The 17,572-nt window shown below is 44.6% G+C and overlaps 2 protein-coding genes across 5 annotated transcripts in view; one reads left to right on the forward strand and one right to left on the reverse strand.

Moving 5' to 3' along the window:
* The window catches only part of CBFB (core-binding factor subunit beta), a 43,494-nt gene extending 36,949 nt beyond the window's left edge, over positions 1-6,545 (reverse strand). Inside the window, exons 1-2 of one of the 4 annotated variants that reach the window (XM_081963399.1) lie at positions 6,204-6,545; positions 1,720-1,806 (exon numbers count right to left, since the gene is read on the reverse strand). In XM_081963399.1, coding sequence (XP_081819525.1) covers positions 1,720-1,806; positions 6,204-6,281 — 165 coding nt within the window. In that variant the 5' untranslated portion in view covers positions 6,282-6,545. The remainder of the gene's footprint in view (positions 1-1,719; positions 1,807-6,203) is intronic. The other 3 variants (XM_081963401.1, XM_081963398.1, XM_081963400.1) reach the window with 3 other exon arrangements.
* Positions 1-17,572, forward strand: part of B3GNT9 (UDP-GlcNAc:betaGal beta-1,3-N-acetylglucosaminyltransferase 9) — a 354,533-nt gene that overhangs the window by 133,967 nt on the left and 202,994 nt on the right. The window lies entirely within an intron of this gene.

The following is a 17,572-nucleotide window of genomic DNA, read 5'->3' on the forward strand; positions in this document are numbered from 1 at the left end:
TTTAGGCTCTGTCATAATATGCCATGCTTTACTTTAATAAATAAAGTGTAGACTGAATGCAACTAATTAATTCAGGGCAAATATTACTGTTCAGGGCATGGAAATCCATGATCTGTAGAAGGTAACCTTATTGCTATATAAGATAGACCTTATGAAGAGGCCAATCTATAATGGAAAAAATATTGTGAAACAAACAAGTCCCATGCTACTTACTGAGTAACAACTCAGCAAACGTTAGTTTAATTATGACTCTTGTGAAAGATAAAAGCTTCCATAGGGTATATGCTATCAGGATGTTCAAGGGTTCTTACAAGTATCTATGTCAGCCTTCAACATAAAATATATGATTATCCTCATTGCTGTTTTAAAAGTTACACCTGAAGATCACAATGGATACAAAAAATCCATGTAACTAAATATTACACATCACCTTACTATATAGTAGATCACAATTAAGCAGAAACTAAAATAAGCCATGAATTCCATTCAGTCCTTTCAAACAATCAACATTATGTCCAATTACATGGCTGAATAATGAAATTTTTTGGAATCCAATAATCCTTAGCCTTGAGAAATCTTTCCTGTAACCAAGCTCTTAGAAGTGTTCCAAGTTTTTTTAAAAAAACTTAAAAAAATAACTAGGTACAGAAGCTATGGTAGCATTCTGTTCTAACCCACATTTAGCTACCACTTTCCATGAAAGTAAGACCTCCCCAGATAATAAATCCAATTGGGCTTTTGAGCACACGCACTAAAATAAGCCCTCCTCCAAAAATAAGCCCTCCCTGAAAATATTGCAACGCAGCAGTAGCCATGAGGTGACCACGCTCGCCGCCTCCTGCACCTCAAAAATAATAAAACCTCCCTGAAAATAAGGCCAAGCACTTATTTCAGGGGGTCAAAAGAAAATAAGATCTTGTCTTATTTTCGGGGAAACACGGTACATATTTTGTTAGTGTAAATAAAGATAGATTACAGTTTGAATTTATCTCTTTGAAAGCCCCTTCTCAGTCCTTCCTGCCTAGCAATAGTTAGTGATGAGAATTTTTCCTCCTAGAATGTTATCAGTGTTTTTGATGGCACATGAATTTTTATTTAGTTTAGACTTCTTATACAATTTTTACTGTATTGTAATTAAACCTAGACAGAGATTCAAGCTTTTTTTTTAACTGTTAAAAACTGCCAATTAAGCACATACTTTTCTAAACCACCTCAAATGCCTAGAGTTAGACCATTAAAGTATGAGTAAACAGATAAACAGTAACATCATGCCTTGCTTAAATAAATGAATGACACAGAAGGGGAAAAAATGCAAATGGCCATTTTTTTCTAGTTTATGTGAAATGGAAGGAAAATTGAAGGATATTTTCTGTTTTATATGTAACAACTATTACAAAAACTCTAAGAAGAGGTAACATGTTGATTAACTTGGTACTGTATAGTATGCAGTTTAAATTATAAATTTGGATTTAATTAGTTTACATTCGGTATTATTTCAAATAAGATTTAGTTATGTAATCTGTATCTTAATTCCCTCACATTGTGCAGCAAGCAGATAGGGAAAGGCATAGGGAGAGAGAAGGACCAATGCTAACAGATGAGAACTAACGTAAGAAAGGGGCTAGATTCCTAAAAATCGTGCAGTTTGTCCCGAGTCACCAAGCAGTTCAAATTGAAGACACAAATACCTTAAATAAAAATATAAATGGATAAACTTACTATCTCAGATCGTCCATCCCGGCATGCATTCTGAAACCTGGCTTGTCTTTCTTCATGTGGTCTATCCCTGAAGCCAGTATATTTAATCTGCAAAGAGCAGGAGCTAAATCAGAAATTGAATTATGCCTGTTTTACAGTATCAACAAAGAGATAAGGGCAAGCCTGCAGAGATGATGGTTAGAATGTGAATATTACTTTTGTGGAAGCCAAGCAAGGACAATTCTCTGAAATATCGTTACAGTATGCCACTACCCATTACCAACTTTAAATTAACACAAATTATATATATATATATATATTTACAGAATTCCCAATTTTTACTTTACCACTTTTGTATTCAGGTGCTATAGCAAACTATAAGAGGCAAAGAAAAAATATTGGAGTCAGGATAAAAAAAATAGAACATGGTTGCCTAAGAAGCAAGGAAATACATGAAGAGAGGCCTGCCCTTCTAAAGTTACAGAATTTTTCAGTCAGAGGATGGGATTATAGCCATAAAAAACAAAATTCTAGCCATCTTCATAGGAAGATCATAAGGCATAAACATAACTGACAGCAGAACATGAAGAGATATATTAAACCTTTTTAAAGTGAATCAGTCCATTAAAATAAATAAATATCCTTTGCAGTAACCTAACAGATGATAGATTACTGATTTCATATTATATATAAAGATTAGGGCAAATGCACATCCACATAAAGGTTATATTGCAATAATATGTGACTTGAGCTGCATGTGGTGTCTAAGGCAAAGGGAATATTCCATGTGTCTCCCATTCAACTGGGGACAGCAAGGAAGAAAGTGAGAAGGCCCACCTCCAGTAGCAGAAATAAAGAACATAAGGAAACTGAACTTCTGTTTTAATGGTGCTGGTAGGATGTGAGGCAATAAATACCAGAGATGAGTGGGATGCTCAGAATAGAAAATGAAAAAAGAGAAACAGGAGCTGCATGGGTCCATAAGGAAGTTGGGGGATATTCACAACATGACACCTTTAGATATATTGTAGGAAAGTTCCCACTATATTTTTTGTTGTTATAAATGTTAAAATAGCATCCAGCTCTCTTGTGCTAGAAAATGATTTTTTTACTAATTCTAGTTAATTTAAATTTGACAACTTCGGCACTTTATATTTTTTACTGTCGCTTTGCATATTTAAGGTATAGGAATAAAATTTTCTGGAATATGTGGTTCTTACTAGTGCAGATTACCTCAATTATATATAGGATCATCTTCAACTGAGTTTAATCTGGGATAAATATGAGTTGTCTGGGTCATATACAGACAGCAAATATATCAACACTACAAACAGAGTTTTCTCTTACTTAATATCAATAAACACCAAAGTTATATTTTAAAAGTGGTTAAATGTATACCAGGACATAACCAGTGGATCCTTTTTATCTTTCTCCAGGAATCATTATCCATCCCTTGAATGATACAAAAGGATGGCAAAAGCATAATTTGCTGTGCTAATATCAGAAATGCAATCAAAACATGGGTGCTTAACTCTTAATCCTTGCTTTAACCATAGCTCTCTAGTACATATAATATCAAGACAATTAAGGTGGATTTTACGCCACTCTTCCATTGTGCGTTGCTACAATCATATTCATTTGAATTATAATTATAAACCCATTTAGGATCCAATGAAACTCAATGAAAACAGCAGAGCTTGCTTTCAAATTAACATTTGTAGAAGTGTACTGTTACCATCTTATAAAATAGTCTCACCATTTATACTGAGTTATAACTAAGCTGATTGTAAAGCAGATCTTTTTTTCAACATCATTATCCATGAAAAGTAATCAGTACAGAAGAGGAAGGTAGATATTCCTCAACTTTCCAACTAATCAACAGCAATGCAATTTTTTTAATGGAATGGGGGAGGGGGAGAAGTAATTTTTTCTTTCTGTACAGAGCCCTGCAGATCAGTTGTGTGTACAAAACAGGAAAAGGCAGAAGCTTCACATCCCTAAATTCAGTAAGGACCCCCTTTAATTCCCCCCCCCCCACCTTGAGGCTCATGCTATCAAGTAACTGTAACTTTAAGAATTCTCCTGCATGGGGGCAGGGAGGAAAGTGGGGTTACTTCCAAGTAAAAATACTTGGAAATGGGGCTGAAATCTTATACATGATGGATTTCATTTCATTTTATAATTTAAACCTTCCCCAACTTCAGAAACTTTCATAGGGCACCAAATACCATCATCTGCAGGCTGCACAGGATTGGCTAGACTGATTGGGGATGATGGGAACTGAAGTGGATCTGGAGAGCATCAATTCCCTGGAGTAAAAAAAATGACAGAGACAGTCTGTAACTTCTGAGAGATGATTGTGGGGCTTTCTTCCTGCACAGATACAGGATGGCAACCTGTTCATTCAAAAGCACCCAAAGCTTTCTCAACTGAAGAAAAGTAGGGTAAAAATACTTTAAAAAATAAATAAAATCAAGATAGGTAGATACCTGCACACAGCTTTGACTCCAGCAAAAGGTAAAGGAAGACCAAATGCTGCCTTTCCTTAGTACATTTCCAACAGGGTAGACATTATTAGCTCTTTTCCAGCAATAGAAAAAAAGCATGCTCCTGCACTTCACAGACCAACCGCTTTATTATCTGACGGAGTGGAACTGCGATCCACAAGGACCTAAACTGATGACCATGGCAGGATGGGATCTGACACTCGATTTCCTTCTTTACACAACTTCAGTTGGACAGCTGCCTGCCTGGGGAGGGAGGCTTGGGGGAAGACAGGGGGCTTTCCAGTCTCTGGGACTGATGTAGTCCGATGTGAGTGCCTCCAAAGGCATGACATTCTCCTGCCATTCTCTGCACATGGCTCATGTAGCTGTGCCAGTCGGGAAGGCGCCAGTTTAGGGAAAGACTAAGGCAAGGCAGTTGTCCAGGAGCAGAGCTTGTTGGCGGCTGTGGATGATGGGAGTTCAATCCCAAAGCCCAACAGCTTGAGGCTGGCTGGGTTACAGGGCTGAACAATTAAGACTGGTTTGGGATGAAAGGAGAAGAGGACTGGCGTTCGGATCAGAAAGTGGAAGACGGGCTGGGAAGGATGGGAGCAGAAGCCCAACATATGTATCCGGAGGAGGAGGACTGGCTGGGAATGATGGGGATCCACAGCTCACTTGTTTGCACATCGTCAAGTGGGTGAAGATGAGGTGGCTGCAAAAAAGATAACCGGCTGAAGATAATGGAAATCTAGAGAGCACCAGTTTGGGGAGGGAAAGGAGAAGCTGGCGGCCAGGAGCAGTACCGGAAATCTGGCTGGACACGAGAGCGTGAAACTGAAAACCTGAGGGGGATGGAGGAAAAAGGGAGCACAGGCAGTCCTCGACTTACAACAGTTCATTTAGTGACCGTTCGAAGTCACAACAGCCCTGCTAAAAGTGACTTAAGACCGTTTTTCACATTTACAACTGCTGCATCATCCCCTTATTCACCTGATCAAAATCCAGACGCTTGGCAGCCGGTTCCTATTTATGACCATTGTTGTGTCCTAAGGTCACGTGATCCCCTTTTGCATCCTTTTGACAAGTCAATAGGGAAACCAGGTTCACTTAACAACCGGGCTACTAATTTATCAACTGCAACGATTCACTTATCAACTGTGGCAAGAAAAGTTGCAAAACGGCGCAAAACTCGCTCTGAAACAACAGAAAGTTTGGTCTGGATTGTAGTCGTAAATCGAGGACTACCTGTAGTTGCTGTGTCGAAGAAAAACTGGGAAGAGAAGACGTCAAAACCCAAACAGGGATCCAGGGGGCAAAGAAGGCAGGCTGGCTGGGGATGATGGGAATCCAAACCAACAAATGAGGGAGATGGGAGCAATGAATGGGCACAGAGGGAAAGTTAGATGGGGATGACGGGATTCCATACCCAGGAACTAGAGAGAGAAATCAGGCTGGGGATGATGGGAACGGCCCAACGATTAGGGGAGAGATGGAATGAAGGACCACCAGAGGCTGGCTGGGGATGATGGGAATACCAAATCCAGAAACTGGAGGGAAGTGGGATCCAGCACCCTGGGGATGACGGCAATTCCAGGGACAGGGCTAGAAACAAGGACCACAGAAGGAAAGCTGGCTGGGGATGATGGGAATCCCGAACCCAACCGAGCAGGTGTCCCGCGGACCCGGCTGGGGATGATGGGACTCCCAAACCAGAAACTGGAGGGAAGTCTGGCTAGGGATGATGGGAATCTCGAACCCACCAACCGAGCAGAGATCCCACGGACCCGGCTGGGGATGATGGGACTCCCAAACCCCGAAGCGGGAGGGAAGTGGGATCTGGCACAGCGAGGAAAGTCTGGCTGGGGATGACGGCAATTCCAGAGACAGAGCTAGAAACGAGGAGAAAAGCTGGCTGGGGATGATGGGACTCCCGAACCCACCAACTGAGCCGGCTGGGGATGATGGGAGCGGGAAAGCCGCCGCCGCCGCCGCCCCACTTCCGCCCCGCCGCCTCACCTCGCACTCCCGGCTCAGCTTCCTGAAGAACTCCTCGTTCTCGAACTTGCTCCGCTGGTCCGGGACGACGCGCGGCATGGTGCGCGGCAGGCGCCGCGGCCAGCCAGCCGGCCGGCCGGCGGACCAGCAAAAGACGTCCCGCCGCCTCTTCCTCCTCCTCTCTGGACGCCCGGGAAAAAGCCGGCTGGCGGCGAGACGAGGAGCCGGAAAGCGCGGGAGAAGGAGGACACCCCGCGCTCGCCTGCTCGGCCAACGGTCGCCACCGCCACCCGCCGCTGAGGCGTCTCGGAGCCTCTGAGGAGATCCGAGGGGGGCGGAGGCGCCGCGCGCCAGAGGAGCGAGAAAACCCGCCAGCGCTCCCCGCTGCGCCTGCGCGGCCCCGCCCACTCGTCTCTCTTTCTCCCTCCCTCCCTTCCCCCCCCTCCTCCTCCTCCTCCGGCCGCCCATTAAAGGAAAGGAAAAAAAAAGGTACAGGACAGGGAGAGCCGTGCCGAAGGGCTTTGCCCGCAAGGAGGGGTGGGGAGCGAGCGAGGAGCGCGCATGCGCGGGGGTGGAGGAGAGGCGCGCGCGCGCGCGACAGAGAGAGTGAGCGGGATGCTTCTCGGCGTGGTCTCCTCTCTCAACTCTTTTTTTTTCTTTTTTTCAGAGTCCCGTAGGTTTTGGAGAGTGGGGAGGGGGTGGCTTTCCAAGCCAGGGTGGTGTGGTGGGGAAGGGAGTGGGAAGCCCTCTTTCTTTCTTTCTTTCTTTCTTTCTTTCTTTCTTTCTTTCTTTCTTTCTTTCTCTTTCTCTCTCTCTTTCTTCCCCTCTCTCTCTTTCTTTTCTTTCTTTCTCTTTCCCTCTCTCTTCTTTCTCTCCCTCCCTCTCTCTTTCTCTCTCTCTCTTTCTTTCTCTCTCTCTCTCTCTCTCTCTCTTTCTTTCTTTGAGTTCCCACAGACCTGGCTGTCTGTGTTGGTAACCAACCGAGTCAACCGGATCGGAGGAGAGGGTGACCACGTGTAAAAGTTGTGCAATGTGCTAAAAACGTAGTTTGGACCGAGTTTGGAGTTTGTTCCTTGGAGGAGAGGTTGTGAGAATTGAGGGGGGGGAAAAAAGGGGGGGGGTGTTGAAGTTAAGTGTGTTGGGTGAACCTAGCATCATCCGGAAACTGTCTTCCAAAGAGCTACATGTGTTTTTAAGCAGGTCAGTGAAAGCTGCCTGGAGGATGGATGCGCATTCTCACGTGTTTATGGAGATTCTCAGTCATCCAGGTCATGGTTGTCCCCAGAGGCGCTTTTCCAAGAGGCAACTGGACTTTCAGCTCGGAGCTGAAGAAGCTCCTTGGATGAGAAGGGAAACATCTTCAAAGAAAAACAAAGAAGGTCCAGTGGCCTCTTGAAAAAAAGCACTTTGAGATTCACACATGTTGTGTGTGACTTGCTTCACCTCGCTTTTTCAAGTGCAGCTGTACTTGCATTGGTCTGAAGAGAGGGCCCTGGTTGAGGAGGACGAGTTATTCCCACGCATGTCCCGATTTCCCCAACCCCAATTCCACGAGTTGGGGCTTCATCTCAAAACCTTTCTTGAGTTTTGGACTCCAATTCCCATTGCCCGCAGTTTGGCACCAGCACTGCACTATGGGGAGGGGGGGGGACTCGTTTCCTATCCCAGCTCATTACATGGGGTGGGTGGTTTTTTTTTTTTTTACAACCTGTCCCCGACCACAGTTGAGCTCAACATTTCCGTTGTTAAAAGGGAGGCATTTGTTACAAGTGAGTTTTGCCCCGTTTTAGGACTTTTCTGGCCGTAGTTGTTAAGCGAATCACTGCAGTTAAGTTAGTAAGACGGTTGTTAAGTCAATCCAGCTAAGTGACTCAGTGGCTAAGACGCTGAGCTTGTCGATCAGAAAGGTCAGCCGTGCAGCGGTTCGAATCCCTAGTATAGGCCTCCTGCGTTGGACTAGATGACCTCCAAGATGCCTCCCAACTACTGTTAAGACTTCGCTTGTCAGAAGGTTATCATGCTACCCCTGGGACACTACCATCGTCGTAAATACGAGTCACTTGTCCAGGGTCTGAATTTTGATCACGCCACCAGGGGATACTGCAACGGTCATAAGTGAAAAACGGTCAAGTCGTTTTTTTCAGTCCCGTTGTACCTTTGATCGGTCACTAAGCGAACTGCTGCAAATCGAGGACTACCTGTACTTGGGGAGGGGGTTGTCTGTCTGTCTGTCTCTCTCTCTCCTGTTGCTTTTAGGAATCCAAGTCCCTCCAAAACTTTTATTTTATTTATTTATTTTGTCAAGCAGATATAACAGATAGAAATATAAACATGATTACGATTATACTTCATTATGATTCATCAACATAATCATACAGGATTATGTTTCCACCTGGATCGCCCCCCTACCGGGCCTTTTTCCTCGCCGTCCAAAGCGAGACAGCCGTCGCAAATCCGGGACGATGGGAATCTACCACCGGCGGAGCCCGATCCGCAATTTTCACGCGTCGGGAAAGGAGCCCCTTTTGCAAGACTCGCGCGGGTAGGGGCGCGGATCCACCAAAGCTGCAACTCTAGCGTGCGAGCCACGCGGAGAATTAATTCCCTTGGCTGCGTGGCGCGTGGGATCGTGCTGTCCAGCGTGGCCCCTCGCATTCCGGTGGGTCTGGCTTCAGAAAGGGGGCAGATCCACGCCGGGGAGGGTTTCCTCGCGTGGGAGCAGGCTAACTCCATGGGGAGAGGGGGGAAGCAATCGAGTTTGCAGAGAGCGCGGAGAATAGGTCGGGGGTCCTGGGCTGCTACCCGTTGCAAAACCGGAGAAAGCAAGCAGAAAGGGAAGAGCGGGGGGGGGTATTCTTCCCCAGTTCTTGCGTCCTATCCTGCACCATCCTCCTTGCACGCGCTGGCTCCCTTTCTGCCTCTTGCACGCGCGCACACAGACACTCGCCTCGTCTGCTGGATTTCCTGTTTCCTGCTTTGCAGAGAGCAGCAGCTCACGTCCTGCTTTTGCTGGTCGCCCAGGAGAGCTTGGGCTGGGGTTGCCTCGGGTGGCCTGGTCGTGGGAAAACAGCCGCGTGCAAAAAGCGGGGCAGGGGCAGAGAGGCTAGGCACCTGGGAGTCTCACCTGGGATTCTCTGGAGTGGAAATGCTGTGCAGGATCAGACCAAAGAGGCTTTTAGGATAGTTCAGCATGGCCTGTGGCTTAAGCCACAAGATTTGGGGATATCCTTGAATGCAGAGGGTTCAGGGAGTCCTCAGTTTATGGCCACAGCAGGATCCGAATTTCTGTTGCTAAGCAAGGCAGTTGTTAAATGAGTTGCACCTGATTTTAAAACCCTTTTTTTTTTTGCCACAGTTCTTAAGTGAATCGCCTGGTCGTTGCTTAAGCCACGAGATTTGGGATTATTGTTTAACACAGAGTCTATAGGTAGTCCTCGACTTGCGGCCACAACGGGATCAGAATTCCTGTTGCTAAGCAAGGTAGTTGCTCAGTGAGTTGAACCTGATTTTTTTTGCCACCGTTGTTAAGCGAATCGCCTGATTGTTAAGCCAATCCAACCTCTTCCGTTGACTTTGCATATTGGAAAGGCCACACATGGCAATCACAAGGCCTCTGGACGTTTGCAACCATCATTAATATACACCGGTTGCAAAGTGCCCGTGTTTTTTTTTAAAATTAATTTTTAAAAATTAAACATAAAAGGTTGGACACTGTAAATCGTCCTGGCAGAATCTATGCCCTACATGCTAAGATATTCAGTTGTACATTGTAGCCACCCTGTTTTTTTTAACATTTGATCCATTCCCTATTTACAAAAAGGAAAAAAGTAACCTATTTCCAGCGGTGTTGGTTTGTGTTTATCTCATACATTCTCGCGTTTATCATTTCCTACATAATTCTAGTCTCCATTCTATGAATCTTGGCTCATCCCTATTTTGGGCTTTCCCTTTTATATTCCAAAACCATCGATAAAATTTATCCCAGATCTTATAATATTCTGATTCATCTTTAATCTTCCATTCCCATGTCAATTTATCCATTTCAGGGCAGATCGAAATTTTCCTAATGATTTCCCCTTCATGTGCAGTTCCCCTGTTTTTCCAATTTTGCAAAGTGCCCGAGTTTTGATCAAAATGACTGGGGATATTTCGAGGTTCGTTAAGTGTGACGAGTCCAGCTGTAAGTTCCATTTTTTAGTGCCATCGTTAAGCAACCAGTTAAGTAAATCGCGGAGCTGTTGCATTTGCAGAAATCCAGGTTTGTCGGATGTTGCAAACGGGATCCTACACAGCGAAGGCCGAACGACGCGATCACATTGCAGCCTCGTGAGTTGTGCGAAACCAGGCTCCGAACGTTTGCTTGAGTGTCATTCAATCCCCACCAAGTTGGGCGATTTGATCAAACCGCATTTCGACTCTCCCCCGATAATTATCTTGTGTGAACAAAGCCTCCACTGTCTATTGTGTTTGCCTCAACAGACCACAGTTATCCCTCTGGAAATTGGCAAACATGGCTGGGTTCGTACGACATGCTTGACTGCTGAATTAGCCCATTGTCTGGCTAGGCACAAGCCAACAAACCCTAAGCCAACAAAATGCCTGGACTTCACTGGTTAAACTAACTCAGGTTAAAGTGCAGAAGCTGATCGGTTTTTAAGAGATCTGATTTACTCCTTCGAGGAAAGGCAGGGATCCTACATTTTACAGATAAAAGAGAGTTCAGCTCGTAATTTCACTCTTTACCGACTCCGATGGGCTCCCAGGAGGATATAGGCATTTGCCCTTCATTTTTAGAAGTTCTGAAGGCTTGGCAAGAATCGTATGTAAATAAATCTTAAAACTTCTCAAGAATGGGCCAAGGATAGACTGCTTCTAAACAAAGAAGCTCCACTTTTTTTTCCTAGGTTGGGCATGGCTATCCTGAACACGAATGTAATATCCTGACTCAAGTGTCACCACAGCTCGGTTGCTCTTGTGTAGAAAATCGCATCCAGAAAAAAACCAGAACATATTTGTGTAGTCTGGCACGAGTTTTCCTAGGCAAGAATCTGCTTGTTTAGTTGAGAAGATCAGAGAAATGATGGATAATTAGGAGAATAATATTGGTATTTACCCTTCATTTCCAGAAGTTCTGAAGATTTTGCAGGAAGTGAGAAAAGGTTAAAATTGTAGCCTCACAAAATCTCAACAATTACTGATCAAACTCATTCACTGAGTTGATTAAGCTGATTTTACCGGTCCCGGACGAAAAGAATAGACAATCTAATTAGGATAATTAAGTATGCTAAAGATGAATCTGAAAAGAGTTGTAACAATTGTCTAGAGTTGGATGTGCATTTGAAGATTGCCGTTTTAGTGTCTATGAAGATTCTCAGTCATCCAGGTTCACAGTCATATCAAAAGTGATTTTTATTTTTGAAAGGGGGCAGCTGGACTAATTTTCTGAGGAAGAAGAAAAAGAAAGGAGGAGGAAGAGAAAGAAAAAGAGAAGAAGAGGAGGAGGAGGAAGAGGAAGGAGGAAGAGAAGAAGAAAAAGAGGAGGAAGAGAAAGAAGAGGAGGAGGAAGAGAAAAAAGAAGACAAAGAGGAGGAAGAAGAAAAGAATGAGAGGAAAAAGAAAAAGAGGAGGAGGAAGAGAAAGAAGAAGAAGAATTGCAATTTGGACGCGTATAAATTCCACCAAATTTTCAAAAGGAGAGGTTGAACCTCAATCAACCTCACTACGGACAAATCCTGTATTCTTACCTCTTTCTTTGGGGGTAAAAGTTTATATTTCTGTCCTGTGTCAGGGAAAGTCAAGCCTGTTTTTTAGAAATTAAATTTGACGTGGAGATCTAATGCATTTTGACTTCAGAAAGCTAGTATCCCACTGCTTTCTGATTCATCTCTTTTTAACTGTCTGCTCGGATTGTAAATGTTCCTGAATGTGTTTGAGTGGAGGTTATTCTATACTAAACATAACCAGATTTTGTCAAAAGGAAGAAATGGGCCCCGTCACTTTTGAAGGGAGCACTTTCTGAACCTTTCTGTCTGGAGAGATAAATTGATCTTCCTTTCTCCCTTCCTCCTGCATCTCAGCCATCTCTCCCTTTTATGTAAAGTGACAGCACTTTCCCGTAGAAAAACGAACAATAAAATTCTCACACATCCCTAGCCTTCGGCATATCCAGTTCAAAGATTCAGTAGGAGCAATTGGGAAATATCTTCTGCCAAAGAGTCACCACCAAAGGCTAATTCTTCTTCTTCTTCTTTTAAAATTAAAATGGGTACATTTTTCATTTCACAAATATACATGCCAAAGTGGTTTGCAGGAAAGATGATCTTATTCTTACAGCGCTGGTAGTTGAACCAACAACCTAAAATGCAGCCATTTCCTGTGTTCTTCTAATTCAGCTACGTAGCCCAATAAACCGCCTTCTGCCTCTGTACTATTTTTAATTTTTGTATTCCTATTTTTAATAGCGGCTTCAGAGTCAGATTTGGGGGGAAATTTTCCAAAGCAAAATAAACATGGTTCTCATAAAGGTTTTTAAATTAAAAGTTTTAAAAGTTTAAACTTTTAAAGCTGAGGAGTTTTAAATGGAAGTTCAGAAAGTTTAAACTTGAACTGTTTTTAAAGTTTAAAATGGACCATATCCCTGATTTCCCGGTCAAATGCTTCCATATTGCCAGAAAATACAACATAGAAACCTGGGTTGAACTCCAGGGAAGATATGATCTCGCTTGTCATCCATAGAGATTTTGAATAAGCTTGAAATAAAATGGGAGAGAGCAAGAAGGCTCTCAAGCTTATAATGAAGGGAAAACAAACCAAGATAAACAAGGAAAAGAACATGTTGGCTTCCCTCACCCAACACTTTTACCTGTGTCTTGGCAAAATGGAAACTGACTCCCAAGAACTCCAAGAATAGAAGAGAATCGGCAAAGGAGAATTCATGTGTAGTTCAGGGTTGAAATGAGGGGTCCTTGCTGCTCTCTGAGCTTGGTGGTTTTCTTGCAGACATTTCATTACCAAACTAGGTAACATCATCAGTGCCAGAAGGAAGTGGGGTTTGCAAGGAGGAGGAGGAGGAGGACTGTGGGGTCCTTGCTGCTCTCTAGAGCAGTGTTTCTCAAACTTGGCGACTTTAAGTCCTGTGGACTTCAACTCCCAGAATTCCCCAGCCAGCTATGCTGGCTGGGGGATTCTGGGAGTTGAAGTCCACAGGACTTAAAGTCGCCAAGTTTGAGAAACACTGCTCTAGAGCTTGATTATTTTGTTACAGACATTTCATGACCCATCTAAGTAACATAATCAAACCCAACATGTTGAGTGACACCACTTTGGCTGGATTGTGGCACTGATGAGGTTACCTAGTTTGGGTAATGAAACGTCTGGAAGAAAACAACCAAGCTTAAGAGAGCACCAAAGACCCCTCATGGAAGAGGATATTTGTAACAAACAAACAAACAAACGTAGTGCTAGGAGGAGACTGTGGGAGGGGGGAACTGGACTTCCTGTTGGCAGTGGAAAAAGGATGCTGCATTCGGAGACTATGGTGGGGGAACTGGACTTCCGGTCGGCTCCAGAATTGAATGGGAGGCTTTGCACCAGGTGGTAGGTTTGAAATGAGGAATGTCCACCTTCTGTGGCCACAGGTATATGGGGTAGACCTGGCTAAAAAGTTTCCTCCATCTTAATTAAGAAAGTTACACCATTTCAGACAAGTGGCTGTCCAGTCTCTTCTTCAGGAGCTCCAGTGATGAAGCACCCACAACTTCTGGGACAACTTTTCCTTCAGAGGTTATGGGTGCTCCATCATTGGAGGCTTCCAAGGAGACTGGACAGCCACGTGTCTAGAATATAGGCTCTTCGGGGGTTGGCTTAGAAGACCTGCAAGGTCCCTTCCAGTTCTATTCTGATTGTCCATGGAGATTCTCAAACATGCAGGTCATCGTTTGCAGTGGTTAGAATGCAGCATTGCAGGCTAACTCTGCTCACAGCCAGCAGTTCAATCTTGACCAGCTCAAGTTGACTCAGCCTTCCATCCTTCCAAGGTGGGTGAAATGAGGACCCAGATTGTTGGGGGCAAATAGGTTGACTCTGTAAACCACTTAGAGAGGGCTGTAAAAGCACTATGAAGTGGTATATAAGTCCAAGTGCTATTGCTATTGCCCTTCCTCCCTCCTTCCTTCCTTCCTTCCTTCCTTCCTTCCTTCCTTCCTTCCTTCCTTCCTTCCTTCCTTCCTTCTTTCCTTCTTTCCTCCCTTCTTTCCCAGTGGTTAGAATGCAGCATTGCAGGCTAACTCTGCCCACAGCCAGCAGTTCAATCCTTCCAGCTCAAGGTTGACTCAGCCTTTCGTCCTTCCGAGGTGGGTAAAATGAGGACCCAGATTGTTGGGGGCAAATAGGCTGACTCTGTAAACCGCTTAGAGAGGGCTGTAAAGCCCAGCGAAGCGGTATATAAGTGTAAGGGCTATTGCTATTTTCCTTCCTTCCTTCCTTCCTTCCTTCCTTCCTTCCTTCCTTCCTTCCTTCCTTCCTTCCTTCCTTCCCTCCCTCCCTCCCTCCCTCCCAGTGGTTAGAATGCAGCATTGCAGGCTAACTCTGCCCACAGCCAGCAGTTCAATCCTGACCAGCTCAAGGTTGACTCAGCCTTTTGTCCTTCCGAGGTGGGTAAAAATGAGAACTCAGATCATTGGGGGCAAATAGGCTGACTCTGTAAACCGCTTAGAGAGGGCTGGAAAACACAGCAAAGTGGTATATAAGTCTCAGTGCTGTTGCTATGGCTGTCTGGCATACGTGGCATCAACGTTTGCAATGTCTGAGTCTCCAATCCGAGGTTCCTTACCTTAGAGTCACGTTGGGCATTTGGCAATTCGCTTTCCAGCCTGCAGTTCCACCGTAGTCGGGATTTGCACCCATTTAGTGGGAGCAATTAGGTTATTTTAAAACAACGAATACAGACACGTTGAACTTTGATCTGCGAAGAGCGTTTACCGGAGAGCTGCCAAGTCATCTATCATCCTGGCAATGGAGCCAACCTCTTCACTGCCAATAATCCTTCATCAGCCTGCCTGAGTCCAGCCGGTTTACAGCATCTATTAAACATAACATGATTTCTCCATCGGCTCTGCCCTCTTGATGCCAGTATGGCTGGTCCTCGACTTACGACCACCATTGAGCCTGCAAAATGGATGTCACTAAACAAGATGTTTGCTAAACGAGTTTCCCTCCCTCCCTTTTATGATCATGGTTCTTAAGTGAATCAGTGCAGTTGTTAAGGTAGGGACACGGTCGTTAAGTGAATCCGGCTACCCCCCCCCATTGGCTTGGCTTATCAGAAGGCTGCAAAAGGACGTCACATGATCCTGGTACATTTCAGCCATCATAAATACGAGTTGCTAAATGTCTGAATTTTGATCGAGGGATCATGGGGATGTTGTAACGCTGTTAAATGTGAAAAAAAAAATGTCACTTTTTTCAGTGCCGTTTGGTGAACAGTCCCTAAATGAACTGTTCTAAATCAAGGATTACCTGTATCAAAAAAGATGAGTTTCCCTAATCCCTACATGGTCATCCCTTCTTTGGAACACTTACCTCTTTTAACCAGCGGTGGGTTTCACATTTTGTTACCACTGGTTCGCCTGCATGCCCCTCGCCTTCTGCCAGAGGTGGGCTCCTACCGGTTCGGTCCGGTTTGACCGAATAGGTTAGTAACTTGGCGGTCCGTGTTGCTGGAACTCCCCCGAACCGGTTCTCTCGGCGGCGCCATAGGCAGTGCCATCTTGTTTTTGGCTTCTGCTCAAGCGCAGAAGCATTTTTTAGTACCATGCATGCCACACATCAAGCGCACACGAGCAAACCGGCAGTAACAGCAGCCAGAACTTGCCCCTGCCTTCTGCACATGTGCCTGGCCTCAAAGAAATGTGCCTAAATAGGACAGCATAGAGCCAGGGCGAGTGAGCGGACACATTTCCGCTACCAGTTTGGGCGAACTGGCTGAATGCCACCTCTGCTTCTAACCGTTTTAGCTCACCTCTGAATGCTGGCAGCTTACAAGCCATGATGCCTGAGTTCATCATATGCTAGCCATTTCTCAAATCTTTCTATAGCTGGCAGAAAGGAAGTTGTTACTTCCTCTCTCTTTTCCGCTTTCTTTGTTGTCGCTTAGAGTAAAAAGTAAACAAGAAGAAAAATATTTAGAATGGGGACTGCAATAATCGTCCCCCTCTCCCCTTCTGCTTCTGCTCTAGTTTTAGGGTGGGTGGGAAACTTGAAGGGTGACAGACAGTCTTTCCAGACTGATTGATTAATGATGTGTTTCATCAAGGTATTGACTGACGAAAAATATTGTCCCCTCCAGAAGAATTTCACTTCTGAATTCATGGTTACACAACAGGTACTCCTGCTCTTACAACCATGCCTTTTGCATCCGTTCCAAGTTACAACAGCACTGAAAAAGCTGACTTATGGCCGGTCCTTGCACTTACGACGGTTGCAGCATCCCCACGGTCACATGATCAAAATTTGGGCCCCGGGCAGGCAGCATTGTATTTACAACAGCCTCCCAAAGTCACGTGGTCCACCATTGGTGACTTTCCTAGCCAGCTTCCAACAAACAGCGTCAATGTAGGAAGCCAGATCTGCTTAACCATCACCAGATTCACTTAAGAATGGCAAGATTTGTTTAATTCTGGGGAAAAGATTTTAAAATCGGATGCACCTCACTAAACAAATCACCTTGCTTAGCCATGGAAATTCCGGTCCCATCCGTGTGGTCTTAAGTCGAGAGCAACCTGTAACTGAGGCCATCCGATGGTCATCAGTTTCAGTGCATAAATTGTATGCAGATAGCAAATTTCATCTGCAATGCAAGTCTCTTCCTTTACTGCAGCCATCTTGGCTGGCTTAACCCAACCAAGTTTAACCTTCAACTGAAACCGAGTTGGAGAAACCTGTCTGTTAGGATTGTTGCAAATAGCGTCCGAAATTAAATCAGAGTCTGAGGAAAAGGATTCCTCAAAGTTCCAATTTATTAAAAGAGCCATGTTGGCACATCTGGGGAAACCCGAAGTTTCCAGGTTTTCCCCACCCAGTTGAAAGTTCAAGATGTTGTCCCCACACCAGGGGTGGGTTCCTGCCAGTTCTATCCTCTTCTATAGAAGAGGTTCCACAAATCTACAGTGCCGTTTAGAACCGGTTCCATCTCCCTCTCCCTGCCCATCCACACATCATCAAGATGAAGAGCGAGAGGAGGAATTCTGGGAGTTGAAGTCCACAAGTCTTAAAGCTGTCAAGTTTGAACACCACTGTGGTTTTTTTCCTAAAGGGTTAAGGATGCAAGGGTCTTGTAACTCGACAGCTTTAAGACTTGCGTGCTTCAAATGCCAGAGTTTCTGAGCCAACAT

This window comes from Natrix helvetica, assembly GCF_964273705.1.
Source record: "Natrix helvetica genome assembly, chromosome: 10".
Classification (NCBI taxonomy): Eukaryota; Metazoa; Chordata; class Lepidosauria; order Squamata; family Natricidae; genus Natrix; species Natrix helvetica.